Raw genomic sequence first — 25,687 nt, 5'->3', positions numbered from 1 at the left:
GCGGAATGCTGTGGTAGCCATGCTGGTTAAGTGTGCCTTGAATTCTAAGTAAATCACCAGGTAATGTCCCCATCATAGCACCCCCACACCATCATACCTCCTCCTCCATGCTTCATGGTGGGATCCACACATGCAGAGATCATTCGTTCACCTACTCTGCGTCTCACAAAGACATGGCGGTTGGAACCAAAAATGTCAAATTTGGACTCATCAGATCAAAGGACAAATGTCCACCTGTCTAATGTCCATTGCTCGTGTTTCTTGGCCCAAGCAAGTCTCTTCTTATTGGTGTACTTTAGTAGTGGTTTCTTTGCAGCAATTCAAACATGAAGGCCTGATTCACGCAGTTGAGGTTGAGATGTGTATTTTACTTTTATTTGGGCTGCAATTTCTGAGGTTGGTAACTCTAATGAACTTATCCTCTGCAGCAGAGGTAACTCATGAAGCTGGTTGAGAGAATGCCAAGAGTGTGCAAAGCTGTCATCAAGGCAAAGGGTGCCTACTTTTATGAATCTCAAATATAAAATAACACTTTTTTGGTTTCTAAATTATTCCATATGTGTTATTTCATAGTTTTGATGTCTTCACTATTATTCTACAATGTAGAAAATAGTAAAAATAAAGAAAAACCTTGAATTAATAGGTGTTTCAACCTTTGACTGGTACTGTACACTAAATTAGGAATTCATTTTGAATTAAGAATTGAAAATCATTCTGTCAAAAGACATGCAATGTTAAGACTGAGTTTTAGTTACGGTATTAAAACATTAAGATTTCAATTGATTAACTAATGATTAATCTGTATTTTAAACATTAAACAACAGTGATGTCACTAAAAGGGTAAATTATGTACAATGCATGGGAAACAAGAGTTAACCATATACATCCATTTAAGTACCTACAGTAAGTGTGTGTGTGTCTGTGTGTGTGTGTTGTGCGTGCATGTGCACGTTTGTAATTGAGTGTTTACCGAGTAGCCACGTCCACAGCTACTGTACTTCCTCATGTTGATCCAATAGAGAGGGGAGAGGCCACATGTGTCATAGGTAAATATTACAGGAAATGCACATGGTTATGGCAGATGATTGGACAGAGAGAGGGGAGGAAGGAGAGAGAGAGAGAGAGAGAAAGAGGGAGGGATAAATCATTGGTCAGTAGCCCGGAGCCAAAGTGAAATAAGCCGCAATTTGCTTAATAAAATTATGGACCACGTTGAACTACACAAAGGCAGGCGGTGGCTGGCTGGGGAGAGCATTCACTTCAGGATCTCCTCTGCCCCTAACTTGCACACAGGAGCTAGCATTGGTGTGTGAAGTGTGCACACATCCATTCTGACTCTGACACACACACACACCTGCACACTCCATTTCAGTCACCTCTCGCATTGAGGTGCAGGGTGTCATCTACGCACGCCACCTGTCAGCTTTAGAAAGAGTCTCCACCAAAAGCTTGTCCACCCATAACCCGGCGGAAAATACCCAGGGGTGGGAACTGAAAAGGGGCATGCACCACCAGGCTAAGGAAGAGGGGGACCCTCCAAAATTGCAAGGGGAGGAGGAGGGGGACTCGAACCCCACAGGCTCTTCAGGAACCCAGTCTACCCCCTCTCCCCCCTCTCCTGAGACCACTATGGAGGGGGAAACTCAGCTGGAGGAAGAGGGGACCCCTGCTCTGACCCCCTACCCCAACAGTAGGCATGGGGGGTCCTGTCGCCCGGGGTGTCTACTAGTGGCCTTGATCTTGATGCTGATCTCTCTCCTCGGCAGCTGGGCGGTGGTCCACCTCACCCTAGGATCTCGCGGAACAACGCCCTTCCGGATCCAGGCCAGTTACGACCAGCCGATCGAGCAGGACGCCACCGCCACCATCGAACCCGGCTTCACCACTACCATCGAACCGGGCTTCACCACCAACTGCACAGTGGGTAAGTGAACGTCTAAGCTAGCAATTGCTGTGTTGTGTGACTGCACGCTGTGCTGTGGAGTGGGTAGAAGTTGAGGCTAAAGACTGATCCAAGATCAAATATTTGAGTTCTACTAATAGTTCCTTATAGAGAAGGTTAGGATTTGGAGTTGTCTAATCTGATCCTGGATATGTGGTTATATGGGCAGTGTCTACCTCAAGTGGGTGCTCTACATCCACATCTATGTAGATAACATAGCTGATTCTCTGTAAAAGCACTCATCTGCTGTTCCCCCTACTTTATTTAAATCAAACAAAATGTTATGTGCCGAATACGGCAGGTGTAGACTCTACAGTGAAATGTTACTTATGAGCCCATTCCCAACAGTGCAGATTTAAAAAGTTAGACACATATTTTTAAAGAAAAAAAATGAAACATTAGCACAATCAAAACAATAAATACATGTTAATTAAAACCAAAATGCCTGTCTTTGAAGGCATGTGAAGTATACATTTAATTATTCTGTAGCCTTGAATCGAGTGTCAAAGGTTCCTTGCTCACATCTTTACACTTCCTTTTTGTTCAATTTACTTTTGTGTTCCAAGCACAATGCTCCCAGTGATGTGTTGAACATTACTAAATAAAATAACTGAATAAATAGCTTAAATGTAATATTTACGTAATATGAATGTTATATGTTATTATTTCATCTTATTATCATTATTTCATGTTATTTGTCTTTGGAATGAAACACTTAGTTAAATTAGCTACTACTGTATTTGATTCTGGGGAATACAGTGAACTTTGGAAACAGTTGTTGCTTTCATAGCTAAAGTTTTGATGACACAGCTGTGGGTGTTTGAAATGCCTTGCAAATGTTTTAAACTGAAGATTTTAACGGACGCCGTTCTGGATGCTAACCCAATTACTGTATGTTGCGGAATTACATGCACGGATGGCATGCTACAGGGGAGAGTATCGCTCTATTTGAACCTTGAGAGGTCCTTAAATTAGGTTAATCCTGCTGATTCAATTTCCTCAAAACTGGATGCAGAAAAGTAGGGACCCTTGCTTTGAGGTTTCGAGGAAGTGTACATTATTAAAGAAATGTCGTCTAAGATGTTTATTTCAAAATAGTAACAAGTTGAGTTATGGTTTTCCACTTTGGGTTATTAGAACAGGCAAATCACTGTTACAGCAGCTATTGTATGTCAGTAAAAGCAGAGAAACAGAATGTGGACAAGTACTTGATGGGATGTCCGCACTAAATTGATATGCTCAAGTGACCAAGCGTCACCATGGAGCTCGACTGTTTAGGCACAGACTTTAGACAAAAGTCAATTGAGAGAATGTCCCAAACTCTTAAGTTAACTATGTTTTTCAGAAATCTGTTTACTGAGTTACTAGATAGAAGCTGCAAACAGAGTAGTCTGCAAGTACTAAACTTTAAGAACCATTGCACTACAAAGTGCAGACAACTTATCTTCTAACAAGCAGTGACAGAAAAGTTTAGGAGGAAGTCGCAACCTTCAGTTTGATACACAGTTTCCCCTTTAAATAGTTCTACTGCAACGCTCTGAGTCTTAACACCGACAAGAAGAGATACAAGTTTACTGTGGAGAACTATATCTATCCAAGAAACAATGGTCCTAGAAACGTGTAAATCCAAAGCCCTTTCAACTCTAGGTTTTTACAAATGCTCGAACACCACAGACATTTTATCGAACTGTACTTTGTATCACCTTTTTGGAAAAAGATGAATGTCTCCCTATAAAGGCCATTATTGTCCTCCATGTCTTCTGTTTGAAGCGAAAGGAAGGTACATTTAAATCTACCAGCCTTTATTGAAAGGGAACCATATCACTCTATGGACAGGCTGAGACTGATTGTTCAAGCAGAATATTTCAGTGTTTTTAGTCCAGAAAATAAATATATTTCTTTGACTCTGAAGTCTTAAGGCTCCAATTTTCTGATTCAATTTCAGAGGTGCTTTTATATATTTTTTTGTTAAAATCAGAGCAGTTCAATATTTCTGTCAGAAAATCTACTGATTTATAATGTTTGAAGTGATTTTATTTCTGGCAGCTGTCTAATTAATCCCGAAACTCACAGATGTTATCAAATGAAATGCACCTGACTGATCCATTGAGTTATCAGAGATGCAAACATATTGAATGCTCACACACATCAATGCAAGCAAATGTATTGTTGTCTGTATTACTTCCTCATTTTTCCACATGCAGCACTTTACATTCAATGCAAAAATCTATTTGATGATCCCAACACACACACATACACACACACACACAAAAGCAGACACCCGCTCCACACATAAAACTCATCCCTACTATTTGCGTAACAGTGCCTCTCAGACCTCCAACAACAGAACAGAACAGATTGCTGTTGCTCATGCAAATCCAAAAATTAGACAAGACTCTAATTGTTCTCCTGTTGGGTAGCTCACAAAGTCCCCATTCTGGGGCCAACAACACACACACACTATGTTCTTTCCTAAATCAGCACCTGGGTACATTTCAACAGTACACCAACCCACCTCCGCATGTCTCTCCAAGCTAAACCTTAATCCATCGCACTAGCTCTCCACAACAGCTATCAGCTGATCAACAATGGAGGCGAACGGTGCGCAGTGTACTGCTCGTCCCTCGAGCACCTGCCAGTAGGCCTGGCTCGAATTACCTGCCTCTGCTTTGTGTTTAATAAGGCCCGCTCTCAAACTCAAATCCCTTGTGGGGGTTTGCTTGTTTGCCTTATTTGTTCCAGTCTCTGCTTCCGTAACGAGTTAATTGGGACAATTAGTGATCACTATTGTGAAGCTTTGGGGGGGCTAAGGCTGATAGGAGCTTGTGGTTTTTGTCGTTGTTTTAATTCTGTCCCTGTGGTTTTGTCACGTATACTCCCTCTCCGGCGCATGAGGTTGTCAGGCTGCTCATTATTATGCATACTTGTCACCATCGTTACACGCATCAATGCCTCATCAGACTCACCTGGACTCAATCCCCTGCCTGATTACCTTCCCTATATATGTCACTCCCTTTGGTTCTTTCCCAAGGCGTTATTGACTCTGTTTGTGTTTCATGTCTGTACACTACTCGTGTTTCTTGTTTTGTCCATGTTAGTTTATTTACCAGATTATTCACGCCCTGTACTTGCTTCCCAAATCCCAGCGTACGTGTTTGTAGTACGTTGGGGTTAAGAGTTGCACACCAAAACTTGTATTTGTGCCTCATTCTCGGTGTGTAGGCCACGATAAATACAATATTTGATCTAAAGAATTTATGTAAATTGAACATGTAGTTTACAGCAGTCTTTTGAATTTGTGACCGTGCCTCAGATCAAATACGTTACAATTTGAGAGAACCCGCAAATGCTAAGATCTACAGATAGTTCTTAAATCTGACATGCTCCTTCCTTTTGTGGCGTTTTCCCTGCATAGCGATTACTGAAGCCGTGGCTTGGTGAGATATTCGTCAGCTAACAGCCACACAGGCCAAATTAATCAAGCAATGTGTCCTTAAGCTTTTTTTCATCCTGCAACGCTAATTAACTCATCTGCCAAGCGGCCAAAAAGTGATTCCCATGCATTACCCAAAAAGCAACTTGAGTGCTGGCGCATCTATCGCTTAGGCTCATTGTTCCCTTTGACAAGTCGAAATGTCTCCGGCATACCCGGTGACACGTCTGCATTTCTCACCGGCTGTTGTATTGGCATACAGATGAGCTTGTTATTCAGGAGAATCGCAGCCTCCCAGTTTGTCTCACACAAAGCAAACAGGAGTGTTAGCGAAAGAAAGGACTGGCAGATAAGTTCATTAACAGATCGTGTCAATAATAAATGTGTTTCAGTTTGTGTCTGTCTGTGCCATAGTAAAGCACAGGGGCATATGACAATAACCCTGGTTGCTTATGAACACTGGATCATCACTTGTCATACCATATGTTAAGTCCTGTTTACACTCCTGTTTTTACACTTCTAGTTTTTTCACTTTGCAGATATTTCTATTACTTACACATTGTCACCAGTCATTTTCACAGATGGATAAGTACACCAGATAAGGCAACAGCAAGTCCCTTAAGGGGACTTGAAACTCTAACCTCCTCTACCCTGGCCCATTTCCCTAACCATTACAACATGCTGCTGCAGGCCTCTAACGGGGCGTTACTGCAAGTATATACTCAGTGATTTGCTTCACAGTGGTGGGAGGGTTTCACCTTACCCATCAATCACTTCTATTCTGGGGAGCCGGGGGAGTGAAATGAGTTAGGAGACGGGTGGTGGAGTGGATAGAGTGTCGGATATAGGGATGAATGGATGAAAGGGCAGGTTGTGGTAGAAGGGTAAGAGGCTGGACACATTGTTGGAGAACTGTAGACTCATATCCATTGAAGCATAGTGTAGTAACTACTTCAGAACAAAAATATTTCTCACATAAGGTATGTGCACCATGATATGTACTCTTGTACTGTTATGTGGAATTGTTATGCTGGTTGCCTGTGAGATCTAGCAAGTTCTACATTGGATAGCAACAATGAGCTCCAATAGACTGTTACTGCACATACCACTATTTTCACACATCAGACTATTCTCAATTTAATTTTGTCTTTACATCTATTAGTATAAAATTACATTTGAAAAATGGCAGAGATACAGTATTATTATTATTATTATTATTTGTTTTATATATTGTAAGGGCTGTCGTCGGAAGAAGACCAAAATGCAGCGGAGTTAGTGTTCAACATATTTAATTATTGCCGTAACACTATTCAAACAAAACAAGGAACTGACAGCCAACAGTCCTGTCAGGTGAAACACACTAAACAGAAACAATTACCCATAAAACCCCAACGGAAAAACATGCACTTATGTGTGACTCCCAATCAACAGCAACGAACTTCAGCTGTGCCTGATTTGGGAGCCACACACGACCCAAAACAAAGAAATACAAACACATAGAAACAGAACATAGAACGCCCACCCAACGTAACACCCTGGCCTAACCAAAATAAAGAACAAAAAAACCCTCTATGGCCAGGGCGTTACATATATTAATAAGGGGGTAGATCAACTTTAACATTGCAGATAGATTGTGGGTTCTATCAGTAAAATGTTCTGCATCGTTTCCAATCCCCCATATATTTGTTTGTAAATATATACAGTTCCAGTCAGAGGTTTGGACACACCTACTCATTCCAGGGTTTTTCTTCATTTAAATGTAGAAAATAGTAAACATAAATAAAAACCCTTAAATTAGTATGTGTGTCCAAACTTTCGATTGGTACTGTATATTATTTTAAATCTATATATTTTTTAGAGATACTGTAATAAAAAAAATTATTCACATGACACCAAAAAGATGACATTGGCGATTCTAGTGTTAAGCACCCTCTATCAATTATCAGTTTTTTTCACAATACTAGCATCTTGTTGAATTGCTCTGGAATCAAAGCTACCGGTCTATTGTAAACAAATGAATCACCTAAGAATGATGGACACAGAATAGGTATTTATCCTCTTGCTGAGATCGAGTACAGACATAGGATGCGTCCCAAATGGTACATTATTCCCTACATAATGCTCTGGTCAAATGTAGTGCACTATATAGGGAATAGGGTGCCATTTGGGAAAGAAGCATAGATGAGAATGAGACAAAATAAATGAGTGGTAGGGACGGAATTTAGAGACCCAATTGTAATCCAATAAGGTTGATTGACAATTGTTGGCGTAATTGAGATTTTATTGTCTCTCATGTCAATCAGCCTAGTAAATGTTAGGCCCAATGGCTAGCTAGTGAAACACTCATGAATAAATACATGCATTGGGTTTGTAGATATAGCCTCAGCCAAGTGGAAAGAATATAGTGATCAAGGGACCTGAAAGAAATCACAATGCATGACATGGGTATTGGTGAATGGAAATAGTAAGAGGGAAACACAATGTAGCACACAGAAACTATTCCAGTGTGTGTGTGTGTGTGTGTGTGTGTGTGTGTGTGTGTGTATGTGTGTGTGTGTGTGTGTGTGTGTGTGTGTGTGTGTGTGTGTGTGTGTGTGTGTGTGTGTGTGTGTGTGTGTGTGTGTACTCCTGCAATTGTAACATACGTACATTTATGTATGTTAAAGCGTTTTGTGCTTTTTTAGGATTAAGATATATCTTACCCCACTGAAAATTGTATTTTTTTAACTTACAAAACACTTTAATAGCATGAATTTGTGATGTTTTGCTTTTAATCTCACTTATCCTCAACTTGCGAAAATATCCACCCTCTGTCTATATCTTGCGGCTCTCAGCCTCATCTCCTCTTCTATCCATCTGATCTCCAGCCTTAGGCCCTTCCACAAACAACTTGTGAGAAATGTCCCTCTCTTTACCAATACAAACCATATCCGTATTACAAACCCACCCTCTCAGATGTAATCATAGCTGCGGGTCTTATTTGATAATATTGAGGAAGTCTTCAATTGCCCTGGGCTAGTTGGGTGAAATGTTAATACAAAGACGGATGCCAAATAATGGAGACTGAAATCATTGATGTTTATTGAACGACCTCAATGTTTTGTTTTGCTGTCTTTATTAGGTGGTAGAACTAGGCCTACACTTAAATGATCTGAACTTCTGAGGTGTTTTTGGGTAAATATCCTGTCTTCCATTGACTCTGCTTGATTGTAAGGTGGTGAAGGTGGCTTACTTCCTTCCTGCATGATTCAGTTACTGACAACCACACATTATGCATGGTGCTAGAATGCCTTCATAAATCTGTTATGAAAATGAAAAATAACCTTTCATATTTTCATGGTCCTCAATGGTCCCACTTGACATTAAGTGTCGTTTCAACCTATATAATAACATGGTGATAACATACATGATGTTAAGTAGTGTAATTACAGTGTTGGTACATATTGTTACATAGATTTTTTTTTAAACTCCGTTCCTGTATGTCTTCTGGCTTGACATGACCTTTGCGACAGAAAACAACTAACAATTACACGTCACATGCACTCAAAATATACACAAAGAGGTCATGCTTGTTCATAATAGTATTTCATCATAATAGTATTTCATCATAATGCAGAATTCAAGTGCAGTGTTAATTTGATAACTTTGCTTTGGTGATTGACTATAAACCCTGAAAATCAGTAGACTAGATAGTGGATCCACCCCCAAATGCCCCCATACTTTAAAATCACTCCACATGTGTGATGATTTTCATTTGAAAGGGAGCGAGGAGCATCGCTAGCTCCTCTGTGACCCAACAGAGAAAAAAACTGTACATCAGGGACAGGGGACCACCAATGTATCAAAGCTGACTCAGTGTAGCACATGGCTTTACAAAAAGACAGAGAGCCCACCCCGTCACACTCCCACCACTCTGTGGTGCTTTGATGTACCTTGCCACTCTATACACTTTGGTAACTTCAACTTTTTTTTTGCTATACCCTAACTCTCACAGAGGGCTAGGTGTGTCCACGTTAACAGTGAGTCTCACCTCGAAGGCTTCAAAGAAAGTGAGAAAAGACAGAATAAGACAGTAAATATGTCTCTTTGCACTGTATCTGCAAGACACTGAGTATGTCTCTTTCAAATGTATTTCTGGCCAAGGCATGCATCTGACATGTGACGTATGTAATGAATAGGATAGATGGAGGACAAAGTCAACAAGGTAAACCAAAAAATGGGTACAATCAAAATGTGCAGGGACATGTCAATTTAAAGATAAATATTTTATTCAGTTGATTGAAAATGCACTATTGCATATTACATAATTATTACTATTATTTTCTCTTACTTGAATGAAGTGGTTTAGTGGGCAAAGTTCTTCAGATACTTGACATTGCTAGCAGTTCATTGTTGTACTAATTAATTCCATTGTAATCTTGCTTATTTTACATTGCCATAGAACTAAGTAAACAGTCATCATTTCAATCCATGAACATCATTTCTGAGACACACTGTACACAAAAGTATGTCAAAATGAAATGAAGATGCTTCTTTCCATTTATTTTCCATTTTGTCACATTGGTCTCCACACTCGCAATGCACCCGGAATAGATCCCCCTTCTTCTCCTACTGAGTGGCTTCCTCTGACAGAGATGGATCGTGATTGGGCTGTACTCTGACCAATAGAGCGTGGCTCTGGGCAGTTAATTGAATTCTTGAGCGAATGCCTCCTGTCCTGTCCACTGTCCAGAGGGAGCGTCAGCGGCATCCATCTTAGGATTCCGCTGACTGTAAATCTCCATGAATATCTCCCCATTCTGCCACCAGAGATTTGTGTGAGTGAAGTGCTCACCCTTGTGTGACCCCTGAGAAGCCCCCAGAGTCTCCTGGGTGAGAGTGGACAGCCCAGTATGAAAACAAAGCAGTCGTGTAGTGGTAGTGCTTAATTTAACTGTCCTGATTTAGTAGGTATTTGCTAGTCTTTATAGGGAAACATTGTGGTACAAATGTGTACTTTCTGATACATTCAACACAATTGGTAACTACCGGGTATCAAATGGAGAGTCCACTATTGAAACAAGGCAGTGGTGTGTTGGTAATCAGAGCCATAATATAGACTACAGTATATGTGGCTCTGGTTGTAGTTCTCAGTTTTACTGTCCTGTTTCAGCAGGTGTTGTGGTACGAATGGGTACTTTCTGGTCATACTTTCAACAGAATTGGTCACTACATAGTACAAAGTGCTTGTTTCCATAAATCCCAAAGAAAACCTACTATTAAATAATTATTGGATTATTACTATGTGTCAGGTCCTGACCAGTAAAGGGGTTATTTGTTATTATAGTTTGGTCAGGACGTGGCAGGGGGTATTTGTTTAGAGTGTTTCGGGGTTTGTTGGGCTATGTGTTTAGGTAGAGGGGTGTTTGTTTGTTTAGAGTGTTCCGGGGTTTATGGTTCTATGTTAGTATATTTCTATGTTCTGGTCTAGTCTTTTTAGTTCTATGTTTAGGGTTATTGGATGGACCTTCAATTGGAGGCAGCTGTTCCTCGTTGCCTCTGATTGAAGGTCCTATATAGAGGGGTGTTTTTGTAATGGGTTTTGGTGGAAGTTGTTTTTGCACAGCTGTGTTTGGCCTGCAATACTGTGCACCGGTTCGTTATCTTGTTTTGTTATTTAAGAGTTCAATAAAAGTTAAAATGAGCACTCAACCCGCTGCGCCTTGGTCTACTACATACGACGATCGTTACACTATGTTACCATGAAAATATTAAGTACAATACCAGATAATAGGAGACTGTAAATTAAACCGTAACCATTGTCCATATTGGCAATAAGAGTTGTGGGATAATGGCTTAAAACAGAGAAATAGATAACTTGGATGGGATCGGAAAGAATAAGAATATAATTCAAATTGTTTAGAGATATATTAAGACAAGCAATATATTACATATGGAAATGTATATAGAATTACAACCGCACAAGAAAATAAATTGTCCAGTTCTGTTCATAATATACATGCAACTCTGGAGTACTTCGACTCATTGACTCACGCAAATGTTTTAAAGTCATTATAATGACAAACACAATTAGGGATGTCCAAAGCATTATTATTGGTGTAATGTTGTTTGTAAGGAAGATAACTAAGGTACCTTATTAGAGGCTTGTTAAAGAACAAACGTCATCCCTAGAGTACAAGCTAGACTTGATGGAGTTGTGTACAGAAAACCTTTCAATAGTTTCTCCAGATGTCGGGCCAGACAATAATTGTGATTAGAGGTGACTCACCCTCTCATGCCAAATTACAAAAACAGAAATGCATCACCCCAGAAGTTAACTTTCACATCTGCCATAGACTTGTTGTTGTACCTTAGTTTATGACGTATGCTACAATAGACAAACTTACTCAGTCAGTATTCAAATCACTGTTAAATTCTTAACCCAGCCACAGTGAAAGTTGAATTCAAATGAGGTCTCGGAACTTCTTGTTTTTATGTGATCTTGCAATGAAAATATTTCCCCCAGACGTACTTACCGGCCTGATCTCATTCTGTCTCTTTTAGTTTGTCATATTGAGCATGTCACATGTAAATCTTTTGGCAAATGTGGGTTGGTGTGCTGTTCTGTATTTTGGTGGTCCATCCATACAGACTTAGAGGCTGTCCTAATATGGACACCTTATATCCATATTGGCATCATCCGTGTATTATTCCTAGTTGTTTAGAGTAGGTTCAAAAGATCTTGATGTTACTAATATATTATATTTTTCTTAATAGGACACCAGTAAGGTCCAAGCCTGCATGCCTGACTAACATTCTTGACACAATATAATATTAATAGAGTTTAATATTGTTGTTCATTACTTAGCTGTTAGTTATTTTGGCACTTTTCAAAGAGCAAAAACTACTCCCCACTGACACTAACTTCATCAAATCTATCAAAGACAAATTCTTATCATCATTCTTCTTGACAGCTTGATGATGGCTACAGAAATCATAAGGGGGAGAAAGAAGCTCTAGGCTACTAGTATTCCATCATTCCTTGTCTCGCAGTTTATTTTCACAGTGCATCATTACTTTAACAGAGCCAGACAATCAGCATTTCATAACAAAGCCGAGCTATCACCATTCCTTATCGGCACATACATTTTCCCCTTGTGGCTTCTGTATAATATACCAGCAAGAAATAAGAAATCATATGGCAGGACCAAAACAGTGGCTTCTTGATTCTGGGCGGTGATACGGGAAATGTCATTATAAGGTGAAACTTGTTTGTGACCTGTGAAATGTCTAGACCTTGAGACGGTTTGAGAAAGAATGATTCATATCCTGTTTTCATATTGTACGGTGAACCTAGGGGGCAAACCAGCCTTAATATTGTTATAATATTTATAGTAAAGTTTTATTGTCACGTGCACAAGTACAGTGAAATGCTTTTTTTTTGCAAGCTCTTTCCCAACAATGCAGTAAGCAATACCAGTAGTAAAAATATGATACTATAAAATAAAGTACAGTAAAACAACAAGAACAGGAGAAAGTAAGTAAGTTATATAAAGGGTCAGTTCCAGGGTCAGGAACATTACCATATTTACAATGTGAAGGGAACTGAAATGGTAGGGGTAGATATGTATAGGGGTAAGGTGACTAGGCATCAGGATACACTATATATACAAAAGTATGTGGACACCCCTTCAAATTAGTGGATTCTGCTATTTCATCCACACACATTGCTGACAGATATATAAAATTGAGCACACTGCCATCCAATCTCCATAAACAAACATTGGCAGTAGAATGCCCTGCCAGATCTGCCCCAATCGACTGTTAATGTGAAGTGGAAACGTCTAGGAGCAACAAAGGCTCAGCTGCGAAGTGGTAGACCACACAAGCTCACAGAACAGGCCCGCTGAGTGCTGAAGCACGTAACGCATAAAAATTGTCTTTCCTCGGTTACAACACCCACTACCAAGTTCCAAACTGCGTCTGGATGCAACGTCAGCACAATAACTGTTTATCGGAAGCTTCATGAAATGGGTTTCCATGGCTGAGTATCCGCGCACAAGCCTAAGATCACCATGCGCAATGCCAAGTGTTGGCTGGAGTGGTGTAAAGCTCGCTGACATTGGACTCTAGAGCAGTGGAAACACGTTCTCTGGAGTGATGAGTCACGCTTCACCATCTGACAGTCCGACGGACGAATCTTGGTTTGGTGGATACCAGGAGAACGCTACCTGCCCCAATGCATAGTGCCAACTGTAAAGTTTGGCGGAGGAGGAATAATAGTCTGGGGCAGTTTTTCATGGTTTGGGCTAGACCCCTTAGTTCCAATGAATGGAAATCTTAACGCTACAACATACAATGACATTCTGGATGATTCTGTGCTTCCAACTTTGTGGCAATTGTTTGGGCAAGTCCCTTTCCTGTTTCAGCATGACAATGCCCCCGTGCACAAAGCGAGGTCAGTAAAGGAATAGTTTGTCGAGATCGATGTGGAAGAGCTTGACTGGCCTTCACAGAGCCCTGACCTCAACCCTATTGAACACATTTGGGATAATTTAGAACGCCGACTGCGAGCCAGGCCTAATCGCCTGACCGCACTAATGCTCTTGTGGCTGAATGGAAGCAAGTCCCACCAGCAATGTTTTAACATCTAGTGGAAAGCCTTCCCAGAAGAGTGGAAGCTGTTATAGCAGCAAATGGGGGACCAACTCCATATTATTGCCCGTGATTTTGGAATGAGATGTTCGATGAGCAGGTGTCCACATACTTGTGAATATTAGTACGGGCATTTTCAGCCCTTTCCTATGTAGTTTATTAGAGATATACATAATATGGAAAAGGTATGAGAGAGCCAAGCCTATGAACCCATAGGCTTGGCTCTCTCATCTATTCCAGGCTTTTGGGAGGGAAGGTGGACAATGTCCCCAAACGCTCTGGTAGCTTTCATAGCTGGGATAAGTTCTTTCCTCTTTTGGCGCATAGCTTTAGAATAGTCCTCGTTTAGGATAATGTATGTTCCTCTTAAGTTCTTGGCTCTTTCCAGAACAGCTACCTTGTCCTTGAACCTCAGCAACTTGACCACTATCGGCCAGGGCCTTTCACCGGGGCCGGTGGTAGGTTTTCCAGTCCTGTGGGCACGCTCCACCTCAATCTTCCTGTGGTCCATCTTCAGTTTCTCCGAGATCATTTCCCTCACTTTGTCCTAAGACTCCGTCCAGGTCTCATGTGGAGATTCTGCAATTCCATCTACAAGATGGAGTGGGACAACATTCCACAGGCCACAATCAACAGCCTGATCAATTCTATATGAAGGAGATGTGTGGCCCTGCATGAGGCAAATGGTGGTCACACCAGATACTGACTGGTTTTCTGATCTACCTTTTTTTAAGGTATCTGTGAGCATCTGTATTTCCAGTCATGTGAATTCCATAAATTACTGCCAAATGTATGTATTTCAATTGGGTGATTTCCTTGTATAAACTGTAACTTAGTAACATCGTTGAAATTGTTGCATGTTGAGTTTATATTTTTGTTCAGATCCCTCCCAGTTTCACAACATGGTAGCATATCATATGTACAGTGAGGGAAAAAAGTATTTGATCCCCTGCTGATTTTGTCCGTTTGCTCACTGACAAAGAAATGATCAGTCTATAATTTTAATAGTAGGTTTATTTGAACAGTGAGAGAGAATAACAACAAAAAAATCCAGGAAAACACATGTCAAAAATGTTATAAAAAAAAGTATTTGACCCCTCTGCAAAACATGACTTAGTACTTGGTGGCAAAAAACCCTTGTTGGCAATCACAGAGTTCACATGTTTCTTGTAGTTGGCCACCAGGTTTGCACACATCTCAGGAGGGATTTTGTCCCACTCCTCTTTGCAGATCTTCTCCAAGTCATTAAGGTTTTGAGGCTGATGTTTGGCAACTCGAACCTTCAGCTCCCTCCACAGATTTTCTATGGGATTAAGGTCTGGAGACTGGCTAGGCCACACCAGGCCCTTAATGTGCTTCTTCTTGAGCCACTCCTTTGTTGACTTGGCCATGTGTTTTGGGTCATTGTCATGCTGGAATACCCATCCATGACCCATTTTCAATGCCCTGGCTGAGGGAAGGAGGTTCTCACCCAAGATTTGACGGTACATGGCCCCGTCCATCGTCCCTTTGATGCGGTGAAGTTGTCCTGTCCCCTTAGCAGAAAAACACCCCCAAAGTATAATGTTTCCACCTCCATGTTTGACGGTGGGGATGGTATTCTTGGTGTCATAGGCAGCATTCCTCCTCCTCCAAACACGGCAAGTTGAGTTGATGCCAAAGAGCTCCATTTTGGTCTCATCTGACCACAACACTTTCACCCAGTTGTCCTCTGAATCATTCAGATGTTCATTGGCAAACTTCAGACGGGCATGTATATGTGTTTTCTTGAGCAGGGGGACCTTGCGGGCGCTGCAGAATTTCAGTCCTTCACGGCGTAGTGTGTTACCAATTGTTTTCTTGGTGACTATGGTCCCAGCGGAGATTATTGACAAGATCCTCCCGTGTAGTTCTGGGCTGATTCCTCACCGTTCTCATGATCATTGCAACTCCACGAGATGAGATCTTGCATGGAGCCCCAGGCCGAGGGAGATTGACAGTTCTTTTGTGTTTCTTCCATTTGTAAATAATCACACTAACTGTTGTCACCTTCTGACCAAGCTGCTTGGCGATGGTCTTGTAGCCTATTCCAGCTTTGTGTAGGTCTACAATCTTGTCCCTGACATCCTTGGAGAGCTCTTTGGTCTTGGCCATGGTGGAGAGTTTGGAATCTGATTGATTGATTGCTTCTGTGGACAGGTGTCTTTTATACAGGTAACAAGCTGAGATTAGGAGCACTCCATTTAAGAGTGTGCTCCTAATCTCAGCTCATTACCTGTATAAAAGACACCTGGGAGCCAGAAATCTTTCTGATTGAGAGGGGGTCAAATACTTATTTCCCCCATTAAAATGCAAATCACTTTATAACATTTTTGACATGCGTTTTTCTGTATTCTTTTGTTGTTATTCTGTCTCTCACTGTTCAAATAAACCTACCATTAAAATGATAGACTGATCATTTCTTTGTCAGTGGGCAAACGTACAAAATCAGGGGATCAAATACTTTTGTCCCTCACTGTATATAAAGTATATGTGTGTGTATATGTATACAATGTATACGTTTTTGTTGTAAATGGTAGGGGAGAGTGGGGTCATCCTTATTTCTAGGAAACCCAAAATCAATCATTTGAACAAATATTTAGGAAGAGGTCATCATTTCATGAGGTCTGTGAAGGAAGAAACCACACAGAAAAAGTGGTAAGCAAGTTAGGTCCAAATAATGGATTTTCACCAAGTCAAATTAATTTATTGTTTTTGAGCAGGGGTGTCAAACTCATTCCATGGAGGGCCTAGTGTCTGTGGGATTTATTTTTCCTTTCAATTAAGACCTAGACAACCAGGTGAGCGGAGTTCTTTACTAATTAGGCACCTTAATTCAGGCGTAATGCAAGTTATTTTCGCTGGGATATGAAGTAATAACAGGGCCAATGTTAAAAGTGTTTAGAAAAGTAGAAAGTGTATGTTTGGTGTTAAGACTCTGTTAAAGGATGCAACATTATATTGCAAAATTGTTATTGTGTTGAATTGTGTTTGGGAAATAAAGATAGACATGGTAATATTTCATTCAGTAGAGAAATGTGTAGGCGACTTAACTTAGCCTGTCCTGTCGCTCCACTTACCCTATATGTTTTGAAACTGTAATGTTTACATGAATTCTGATCATTTCCAGGGATACAGTATATTTCAGGATGTTGTGTAACAGTCAAAAGTTTTGACACAGCTACTCATTCAAGGGTTTTTCTTTATTTTTACTATTTTCTACATTATAAAATAATAGTGAAGACATCAAAATGATGAAATAACATATATGGAATCATGTAGTAACCAAAGAAATGTTAAACAAATCTAAATATATTTTATATTTTAGATTCTTCAAAGTAGCCACCCTTTGCCTTGATGACAGCTTTGCACAGTCTTGAGATTTTCTCAACCAGCTTCACCTGGAATGCTTTTCCAACAGTCTTGAAGGAGTTACCACATATTCTGAGTACTTGTTGGCTGCTTTTCCTTCCCTCTGCGGTCAAACTCATCCCAAACCATATCAACTGAAGTTGAGGTCGGGGTGATTGTGGAGGCCAGGTCATCTGATGCAGCACTCCATCACTCTGCTTCTTGGTAAAATAGCCCTTACACAGCCTGGAGGTGTGTTGGTTCATTGTCCTGTTGAAAAACAAATGATAGTCCCATTAAGTGCAAACCAGATGGGATGCTGTATCGCTGCAGATTGCTGTGGTAGCCTTGCTGGTTAAGTGTGCCTTGAATTCTAAATAAATCACTGACAGTGTCACCAGCAAAGCACCCCCACACCATCACACCTCCTCCTCCCTGGTTCACGGTTAGGAACTACACATGTGGAGATCATCCGTTCACCTACTCTGCGTCTCACAAAGAAAATGTCTTAACTTACCCCACTCTCCCCTACATAGTACCAGTTTGGCATACGTGTCCATTTTAAGACAACCTAAAGCTTCAATCATGTCATTCTGATGATGATTCATTGCTCTCTGTTGACAGATATGTTTCTATCTCTGTCTTTGCTTCTCTCCAGATCCCTACCCAATCCACAACATCACCCTCCAGGGCCAGTACCATTGTAACCAGGGCCCAGGGGTCCCTCTGGGACAGCTGTGTGACTTCAAGACGGACTGCCCGCTCGGCGATGACGAAGGGAACATGTGCCGTGAGTACAGCCTATCTACTGGTGTATGTGGGGGGGGGGGGGGGGTTGGGCGCATGCCTCTGCCATGCTTCGCTAGCGCTTCTCACCATTGACATTTTCTGCGGTTGTAATTTTTGATTCTATAACACATTCGTTATCTCAAAGCTCAGGAATAGTTGTTCTGCCAACGTTGGGTTAGAAAGTCCCCTAGACCTGGATAATTTTGTATATGTGTGTGGCTGGATATGTTTGTGGGCAGGGTTGTCATGCCCATTGAAATGCACAGTCCTCAGTTCTTTTCATTTGTACACTGAAAATATAGAAAATAGTGTTTCTTTAAGGCATGATTACTTGTGTGTGTGTGTGTGTGTGTGTATGTGCAGTTTACCACTTATACATATATAATTGCATGTGTGTCGATACACATATCTCTGGAAATACATTTGAAGTGAATTCCGGAAAAGCATACAGAATGTTAATTTATACTAAATTACTTACCTTCCATGTACATACATATGAAGCTGACCAGAATTAATATGCCCCCACAGTGCATGATAAGCCTCCTGTGTGCAACTTATTAGCATGATCGCTGCTCCCCTGTGCTTATAGGTTGACAAACTGGGGGGGCTAGCGAGATAAGAGGCTTTTTCCCACTGTACCCGCTGGGCACAGACGTCAGTTCAATGTTTAGTTTTGATTTACATTTGGTTGGATTGTCAACTAACGTTAAACAAAAATAAAATAATCACCACGTCATTGAATTTAGGAAAAAAATATCAATTTGCCTTAAGTTGATGACTTTTTTCAAATTCAATCGTCATCATATTCAATTTTCTGGTGGAAACTAAGTTGATTTAACCAGTTTTTGCCCAGTGCGGAATAGCTGTCAAGCTATCAATGCTAATTAGCCTAGAGTGCTAACATAGGAGGTAGTGTACATTTGAATGTGCTGTGTGTTGGAGATGCCCCAGAGAGACAACCTATTCCATGAAAGGGATTCTGAGTAGAATTTGCTGAATTAAGCACCACTTAAAACATGAAATGCATGGAAATCAGTATGTGTGACAGCCAGAGGTTGCACAGCCTCATATTCACTGGAATTGATGATGCCATGGTCTTTCTACAGTGAGTGACTTGAGAGGTGTGCATAACATGATTAGGACGCTCGTTACGCATCCAACACACATCCAATATCAAATGTTCGCTCACGCTTTGTGGCAAATGCTCTGCTGTATCTTATCTGCGAATATTGCCAGTCAACCTTGTCAAATGTGGAGTAGTTATTTGTCCATGGTTACGATAACACTAGTTACATCATTGGTCTCATTTATTGGATTGACTGTATTTGACATGAGAAGTGGGTAAAACCAAAACATGAAAGAGAAAGTACCAAATTATATTACTCTACTTTTGTAAAAGCAATGGATCACCAGCCCTTTTCCTGATGATTTCAACATGATAGTAAGGACATAAAGGCTGGATGAACTGTGTTGGGAACCTAGAGCTCTCCCCTCTCTGTCTCTTTCTCTGTCTCTCGCTCTCTCTCTCTCGCTCTCAATCAAAAAATTTTTTCTTTTCTATTAAACAGTGATTCATGTGTTTTTTGTATTTCTCTCCATTTACTCTCCTCCCATGATCTTTTCTCTCACTCTTTCTCTTCTTCTTTCCTCTCTCTTTCTCTGTCACTCACTCCCTCTCTCTTTCCCATTTCTCCCTCCTTTCTATCTTTCTCTCTCCTTCCCACCACCCTCTCTCTCCCATGTCTCTCTGTCCACTCTCTCTCATCTCTCTTTTCTCCCTCCCTCCCTCTTCTTCAGTCACTTACAGCTGTGCCCTGCACTTGCATCATTCTACCCGCCATGGGACTTTCGTGACTCTGACTACCAAAGCACACTGTCTTACCCTTCGGCATAACCCATTCAATATGATCCATCCATGATTTATCTTTTCCTTTAATCTAATTAAATACGACAACGCATGTTGCCAAAAGTCATTGACTGGAAAAGGGAGAAGAAGAAAAGTAGAATCTAGCTCAGCTCAAGTCAATCAAGACGAATATCTGACATTGACATTGAGGATTGAAGAAGGTGGTGTAGGGTGGGGGTGGATGTCCCCCCAAGATTTGCTTTTACACATCCGCCCCGGTTAGAGGATCAAAGTCTATGCTGGTCAAATTCAATTAATCCAATTGATTTATAAAGCCCTTTTTACATCAGCAGATGTCACAAAGTGACATACAGAAACCCAGCCTAAAACCCAAACATCAAGCAATGCAGATGTAGAAGCACAGTCGCTAGGAAAAACACCCTAGAAAGGTAGGAACCTAGGAAGAAACCTAGAGAGGAACCAGGCTCTGAGGGGTGGCTAGTCCTCTACTGGCCATGCTGGGTGGAGATTATAAGAGTACATGGCCATATAAGGCCAGATTGTTCTTAAATATGTTCATAGAGGACCAGCAGGGTCAATCCTTGTCATACAAAGAGAAAAAATGAAGAGAAAATATTGATGAAATATATTGGTGCTCATCAGCCATTGGACATAAACATTACACAACAAGTTGGAAATCACAAATTCAACAATGTGGTTTGAGTGGTTTGGATGGAATAAGTGGCTAACTGCAAGCCCTGCAAAGCAATCACGGCCTAATAATTTGGTCTATTTTCTCCTCTTAATTTTACGTACTGTTCTGACTTGGTGGTGTACATGTAGCCTATGAACTGTTTTGGAGAAGTGTAATCATGAAATATTATAAGAGCTTTCATTGTTTGCTTATATGCCCCCTTTATTTATCCTATAGTTCTGACTTGGTGTACAGGGAGAACACTGTAAGAATGGCCCATGTTCGCTGTACATTTAAAAAGTGCTGAACAAATAGTTATATTGACTACGTCCGTCCTAGCATGCTCATTAATGTCTTAATTGAAATTACGGATTGCCTCTTATCCGCTTGTCGTCCCCTTATGCCATAGTTTGTACATCTCAATTGTCATTTGTTTAACCTCTCTGGGGTATGTGGGACGCTAGCACCCGCGGGACACACTATTCAACAGCCAGTGAAATAGCAGGGCGGCAAACTCAAAACAACAAAAATCTCATAATTCAAATTTCTCAAACATACAGCTATTATATCTAATTTTAAAGATACACTTCTCGTTAACCTGGTGGGGATAGGGGGCAGTATTTGCACGGCCGGATAAAAAACGTACACGATTTAATCTGGTTACTACTCCTGCCCAGTAACTAGAATATGCATATAATTAGTAGATTTGGATAGAACACACTCTAAAGTTTCTAAAACTGTTTGAATGGTGTCTGTGAGTATAACAGAACTCATATGGCAGTCAAAACCCTGAGACAAATCCTAACAGGAAATGGGAATCTGATGTGTGGAATCACTTCAAACCTTTGCCATTGAAACACACAGGGACTTATTAATCATTTAGCACTTCCTAAGGCTTCCACTAGATGCCCGACAGTCTTTACAAAGTGGTTTGTGTCTTCTATAGTAGAAACTGACCCAAAGAGAGGCTTGGGAAGTTGGTCACAGGGGGAGGGCCATTTACTACTATGCCCATGGCTACCCTCCCCTTTCGAAACGTTTAGTAAGACAATGCAATCATCCGCCTTGAATATTATTGAAGCTCTGGTTGAAAAAGGCCCTAAAGATTTATGTTATCTTCTCTAGGGCCAGTGGGACGATTTCGTCCCACCTACGTAACAGCCAGTGGAATCCCGTAGCGCGTTATTCAAATACCTTAGAAATGCTATTACTTCAATTTCTCAAACATATGACTATTTTACACCATTTTAAAGACAAGACTCTCGTTAATCTAACCACACTGTCCGATTTCAAAAAGGCTTTACAACGAAAGCAAAACATTAGATTATGTCAGCAGAGTACCCAGCCAGAAATAATCAGACACCCATTTTTCAAGCTATCATATAATGTCACATAAACCCAAACCACAGCTAAATGCAGCACTAACCTTTGATGATCTTCATCAGATGACAACCCTAGGACATTATGTTATACAATACATGCATGTTTTGTTCAATCAAGTTTATATTTATATCAAAAACCAGCTTTTTACATTAGCATGTGACTAGCATGTGACTAGCATTCCCACCGAACACTGCCGGTGAATTTACTAAATTACTCACGATAAACGTTCACAAAAAGCACAAGAATTATTTTAAGAATTATAGATACAGAACTCCTATATGCACTCGCTATGTCCGATTTTAAAATAGCTTTTCGGTGAAAGCACATTTTGCAATATTCTAAGTAGATAGCCCGGCATCACAGGGCTAGCTATTTAGACACCCACCAAGTTTAGCCCTCACCAAAGTCAGATTTACTATAAGAAAAATGTTATTACCTTTGCTGTTCTTTGTCAGAATGCACTCCCAGGACTTCTACTTCAATAACAAATGTTGGTTTGGTTCAAAATAATCCATAGTTATATCCAAATAGCGGCGTTTAATTCGTGCGTTCAAGACACTATCCGAAAGGGTAAATAAGGGTGACGAGCATGGTGCAATTCGTGACAAAAAAAATCTAAATATTCCATTACCGTACTTCGAAGCATGTCAACCGCTGTTTAAAATCAATTTTTATGCAATTTTTCTCATAAAAAAGCGATAATATTCCGACCGGGAATCTACGTTTAGGTAAACAGACGAAAGAAAATAAAGCATGGGGTCGACTCGGGCACGCGCCTAAGCCCATAGTACTCTGATCGGCCACTTGCCAAACGCGATAGTGTGTTTCAGCCAGAGGCTGCCTCGATATCGTTCAGCTTTTTCCCGGGCTCTGAGAGCCTATGGGAGCCGTAGGAAGTGTCACGTTATAGCAAAGATCCTCAGTCTTCAAAAAAAAGAGCCAAGATGAAACACAACTTGTCAGACAGGCCACTTCCTGCATGGAATCTTCTCAGGTTTTGGCCTGCCAAATGAGTTCTGTTATACTCACAGACACCATTCAAACAGTTTTAGAAACTTTAGGGTGTTTTCTATCCAAAGCCAATAATTATATGCATATTCTAGTTACTGGGCAGGAGTAGTAACCAGATTAAATCAGGTACGTTTTTTATCCGGCCGTGTCAATACTGCCCCCTAGCCCTAACAGGTTAATCTATAATTCTTTGAATGACAATATTACATTTTAACAATGTTTTCGATTAGTAATTTTGTAAATTGTAGCGCTGATTCACCGGAAGCATTTGAGGGAAAATATTTTCTGAACGTCACGCACCAATGTAAAATGTTGTTTTTATATATAAATATGAACTTTATCGAACAGAAAATGCATGTATTGTGTAACATGATGTCCTAGGAGTGTCATCTGATGAAGATTGTCAAAGGTTAGTGCTGCATTTAGCTGTGTTTTGGATATTTGGGATGCATCTAGTTGCTTTGAAAATGGAAATGTGATTTTTTTTTGGCAGGGTACTCTCCTGACATAATCTAATGTTTTGCTTTTGCTGTAAAGCCTTTTTGAAATCGGACAACGTGGTTCGATTCAGGAGAGGTGTATCTATAAAATGGTGTAAAATAGTCATATGTTTGAGATATTGAAGTTATAGCCTTTATGAGGTATTTGTATTTCGCGCAACGCGATTCCACTGGCTGTTGACTAGGGTGGGACGCAAACATCCCACCTTGCCCAGACAGGATAATCCAACCACATTGTACGATTTCAAAAAGGCTTTACGGCGAAAGCATAACATTAGATTATGTTTCGACAGCGCTGAGACAAGAAAAACCACACAGCCATTTTCCAAGCAAGGCGTCACAAAAACCAGAAATACAGCTAAAATGAATCACTAACCTTTGACGATCTTCATCAGATGACACTCCCAGGACTCAATGTTACACAATACATGTATGTTTTGTTCGATAAAGTTCATATTTCTATCCAAAAACCCCATTTTACATTGGCACGTGATGTTCAGAAAATGTTTTGCCTCCAAACCCCCGGCGAATGAGCACATCAATTTACAAAACTACTCATCATAAACGTTGATAAATTTACAACAGTTATTGAAAGAATTATAGATACACTTCTCCTTAATGCAACCACTGGCGAAAGCACATTGTTCAATATTCTGAGTACAGAGCTCAGCCCTCAAAGCAAGCTATACAGTTACCTGCCAAGTTCTGGAGTCAACAAAACTCAGAAATAGTATTATAAATCTTCACTTACCTTTGCTGATCTTCGTCGGAATGCACTCCCACAAGAAATGTTAATTTTGTTCGATAAACTCCATATTTATGTCCAAATACCTCCGTTTTGTTCACGCGTTCAGAACCCTATTCAAAAGGCACAATGCGCGAGCGCAAAACCATAGATGAAAAGTCAAAAAGTTCCATTACTGCTCGTAGAAACATGTCAAACGATGTTTATAATCAATCCTTAGGGTCTTTTTATCATAAATATTCGATAATATTCCAACAGGACAATAGCGTATTCATTACAGAGGAAAAAGTAAAAACGGCGCTCCTGCGTGACAGCGCAGTAAAGACCTCATTGGTCTTAGGCAGTCCACTGGTTGAATGGGCTCTTATTCTCGCCCCAGTAACAGTAGAAGCATGAAAAGGTTCTAAAGACTGTTGACATCTAGTGGAAGCCTTAGGAATTGCAAAATGAACCCTAAGTCACTGTATACTGTATAGGCAATCACTTGAAAAACTACAAACCTCAGATTTCTACACTTTCTGGTTGGATTTTTCTCAGGATTTTGCCTGCCATATGAGTTCTGTTATACTCACAGACATCATTCAAACAGTTGTAGAAACTTCAGAGTGTTTTCTATCCGAATCTACTAATAATATACATATCCTACCTTCTGAGCCTGAGTAGTAGGCAGTTTAATTTGGGCATGCCTTTCATCCAGACGTCAAAATACTGCCCCCTACCCTAGAGAGGTTAAGCAAGTCAGCCATATCAGCTATATATTTTTTTAAAGGCAGTAAATGAGCCTGAATGAACTGTTTCACTGTCAGATAAGGCTCTGCTGATAGCCAGGTGTACCAGTGGTAAGGTGTTGGGACTGCTGTTCGGTCTTTGCTGTTAGGACAGCTTTATGTAGGCCCTAACAGTTTGTAGGCACCATTTGTCACCGTTATAGTGCAATTAATGTATTATCTAGTGTTGTGTTGTGTAGTGGCTTTGCTGGCATGCATCCCAATTCTATTTAAAAAAATTTGCCCCACCAAGATTTACCCGCTAAAATCGCCACTGGTTAATTAACAGCATGCGTCCTTGCTGAGATAACTTGGCAAATTCTATGTGAAACATGTCTAATGGTCCTACTAGAAACCTTGGACAACTACCTGACACCTATGAAGTGGCTTTTAGGCAGTTATATACTGTATACAGTACAGACACCCCCATTCACAGCAGGCTTGAATCACCTCCCCTTTTTCTCTTATTTTGATTTCTCAGATTTTCTTTCTCCTCCCTCTCTCCGACAACCCAGCCCAGAGGTCTAACTCAGAGGTCTAGCTATATTCATGTCTTTCAGACTTGTGAAAGCTA

General features: G+C 40.6%; 1 protein-coding gene across 1 annotated transcript in view; it reads left to right on the top strand.

The window, feature by feature from the left end:
• Positions 1-1,175: 1,175 nt before the first annotated feature.
• LOC106562017 (ALK tyrosine kinase receptor) overlaps positions 1,176-25,687 on the top strand; it is a 182,588-nt gene continuing 158,076 nt past the window's right edge. Inside the window, exons 1-2 of the mRNA XM_045688931.2 lie at positions 1,176-1,924; positions 18,037-18,168. Coding sequence (XP_045544887.2) covers positions 1,504-1,924; positions 18,037-18,168 — 553 coding nt within the window. The 5' untranslated portion in view covers positions 1,176-1,503. The remainder of the gene's footprint in view (positions 1,925-18,036; positions 18,169-25,687) is intronic.

The sequence above is a fragment of the Salmo salar genome, chromosome 11 (genome assembly GCF_965601325.2).
Source record: "Salmo salar chromosome 11, fSalSal1, whole genome shotgun sequence".
Classification (NCBI taxonomy): domain Eukaryota; kingdom Metazoa; phylum Chordata; class Actinopteri; order Salmoniformes; family Salmonidae; genus Salmo; species Salmo salar.
Note: the sequence above shows the minus strand (reverse complement) of the source record. Positions and strands in the feature narration are given on the sequence as shown.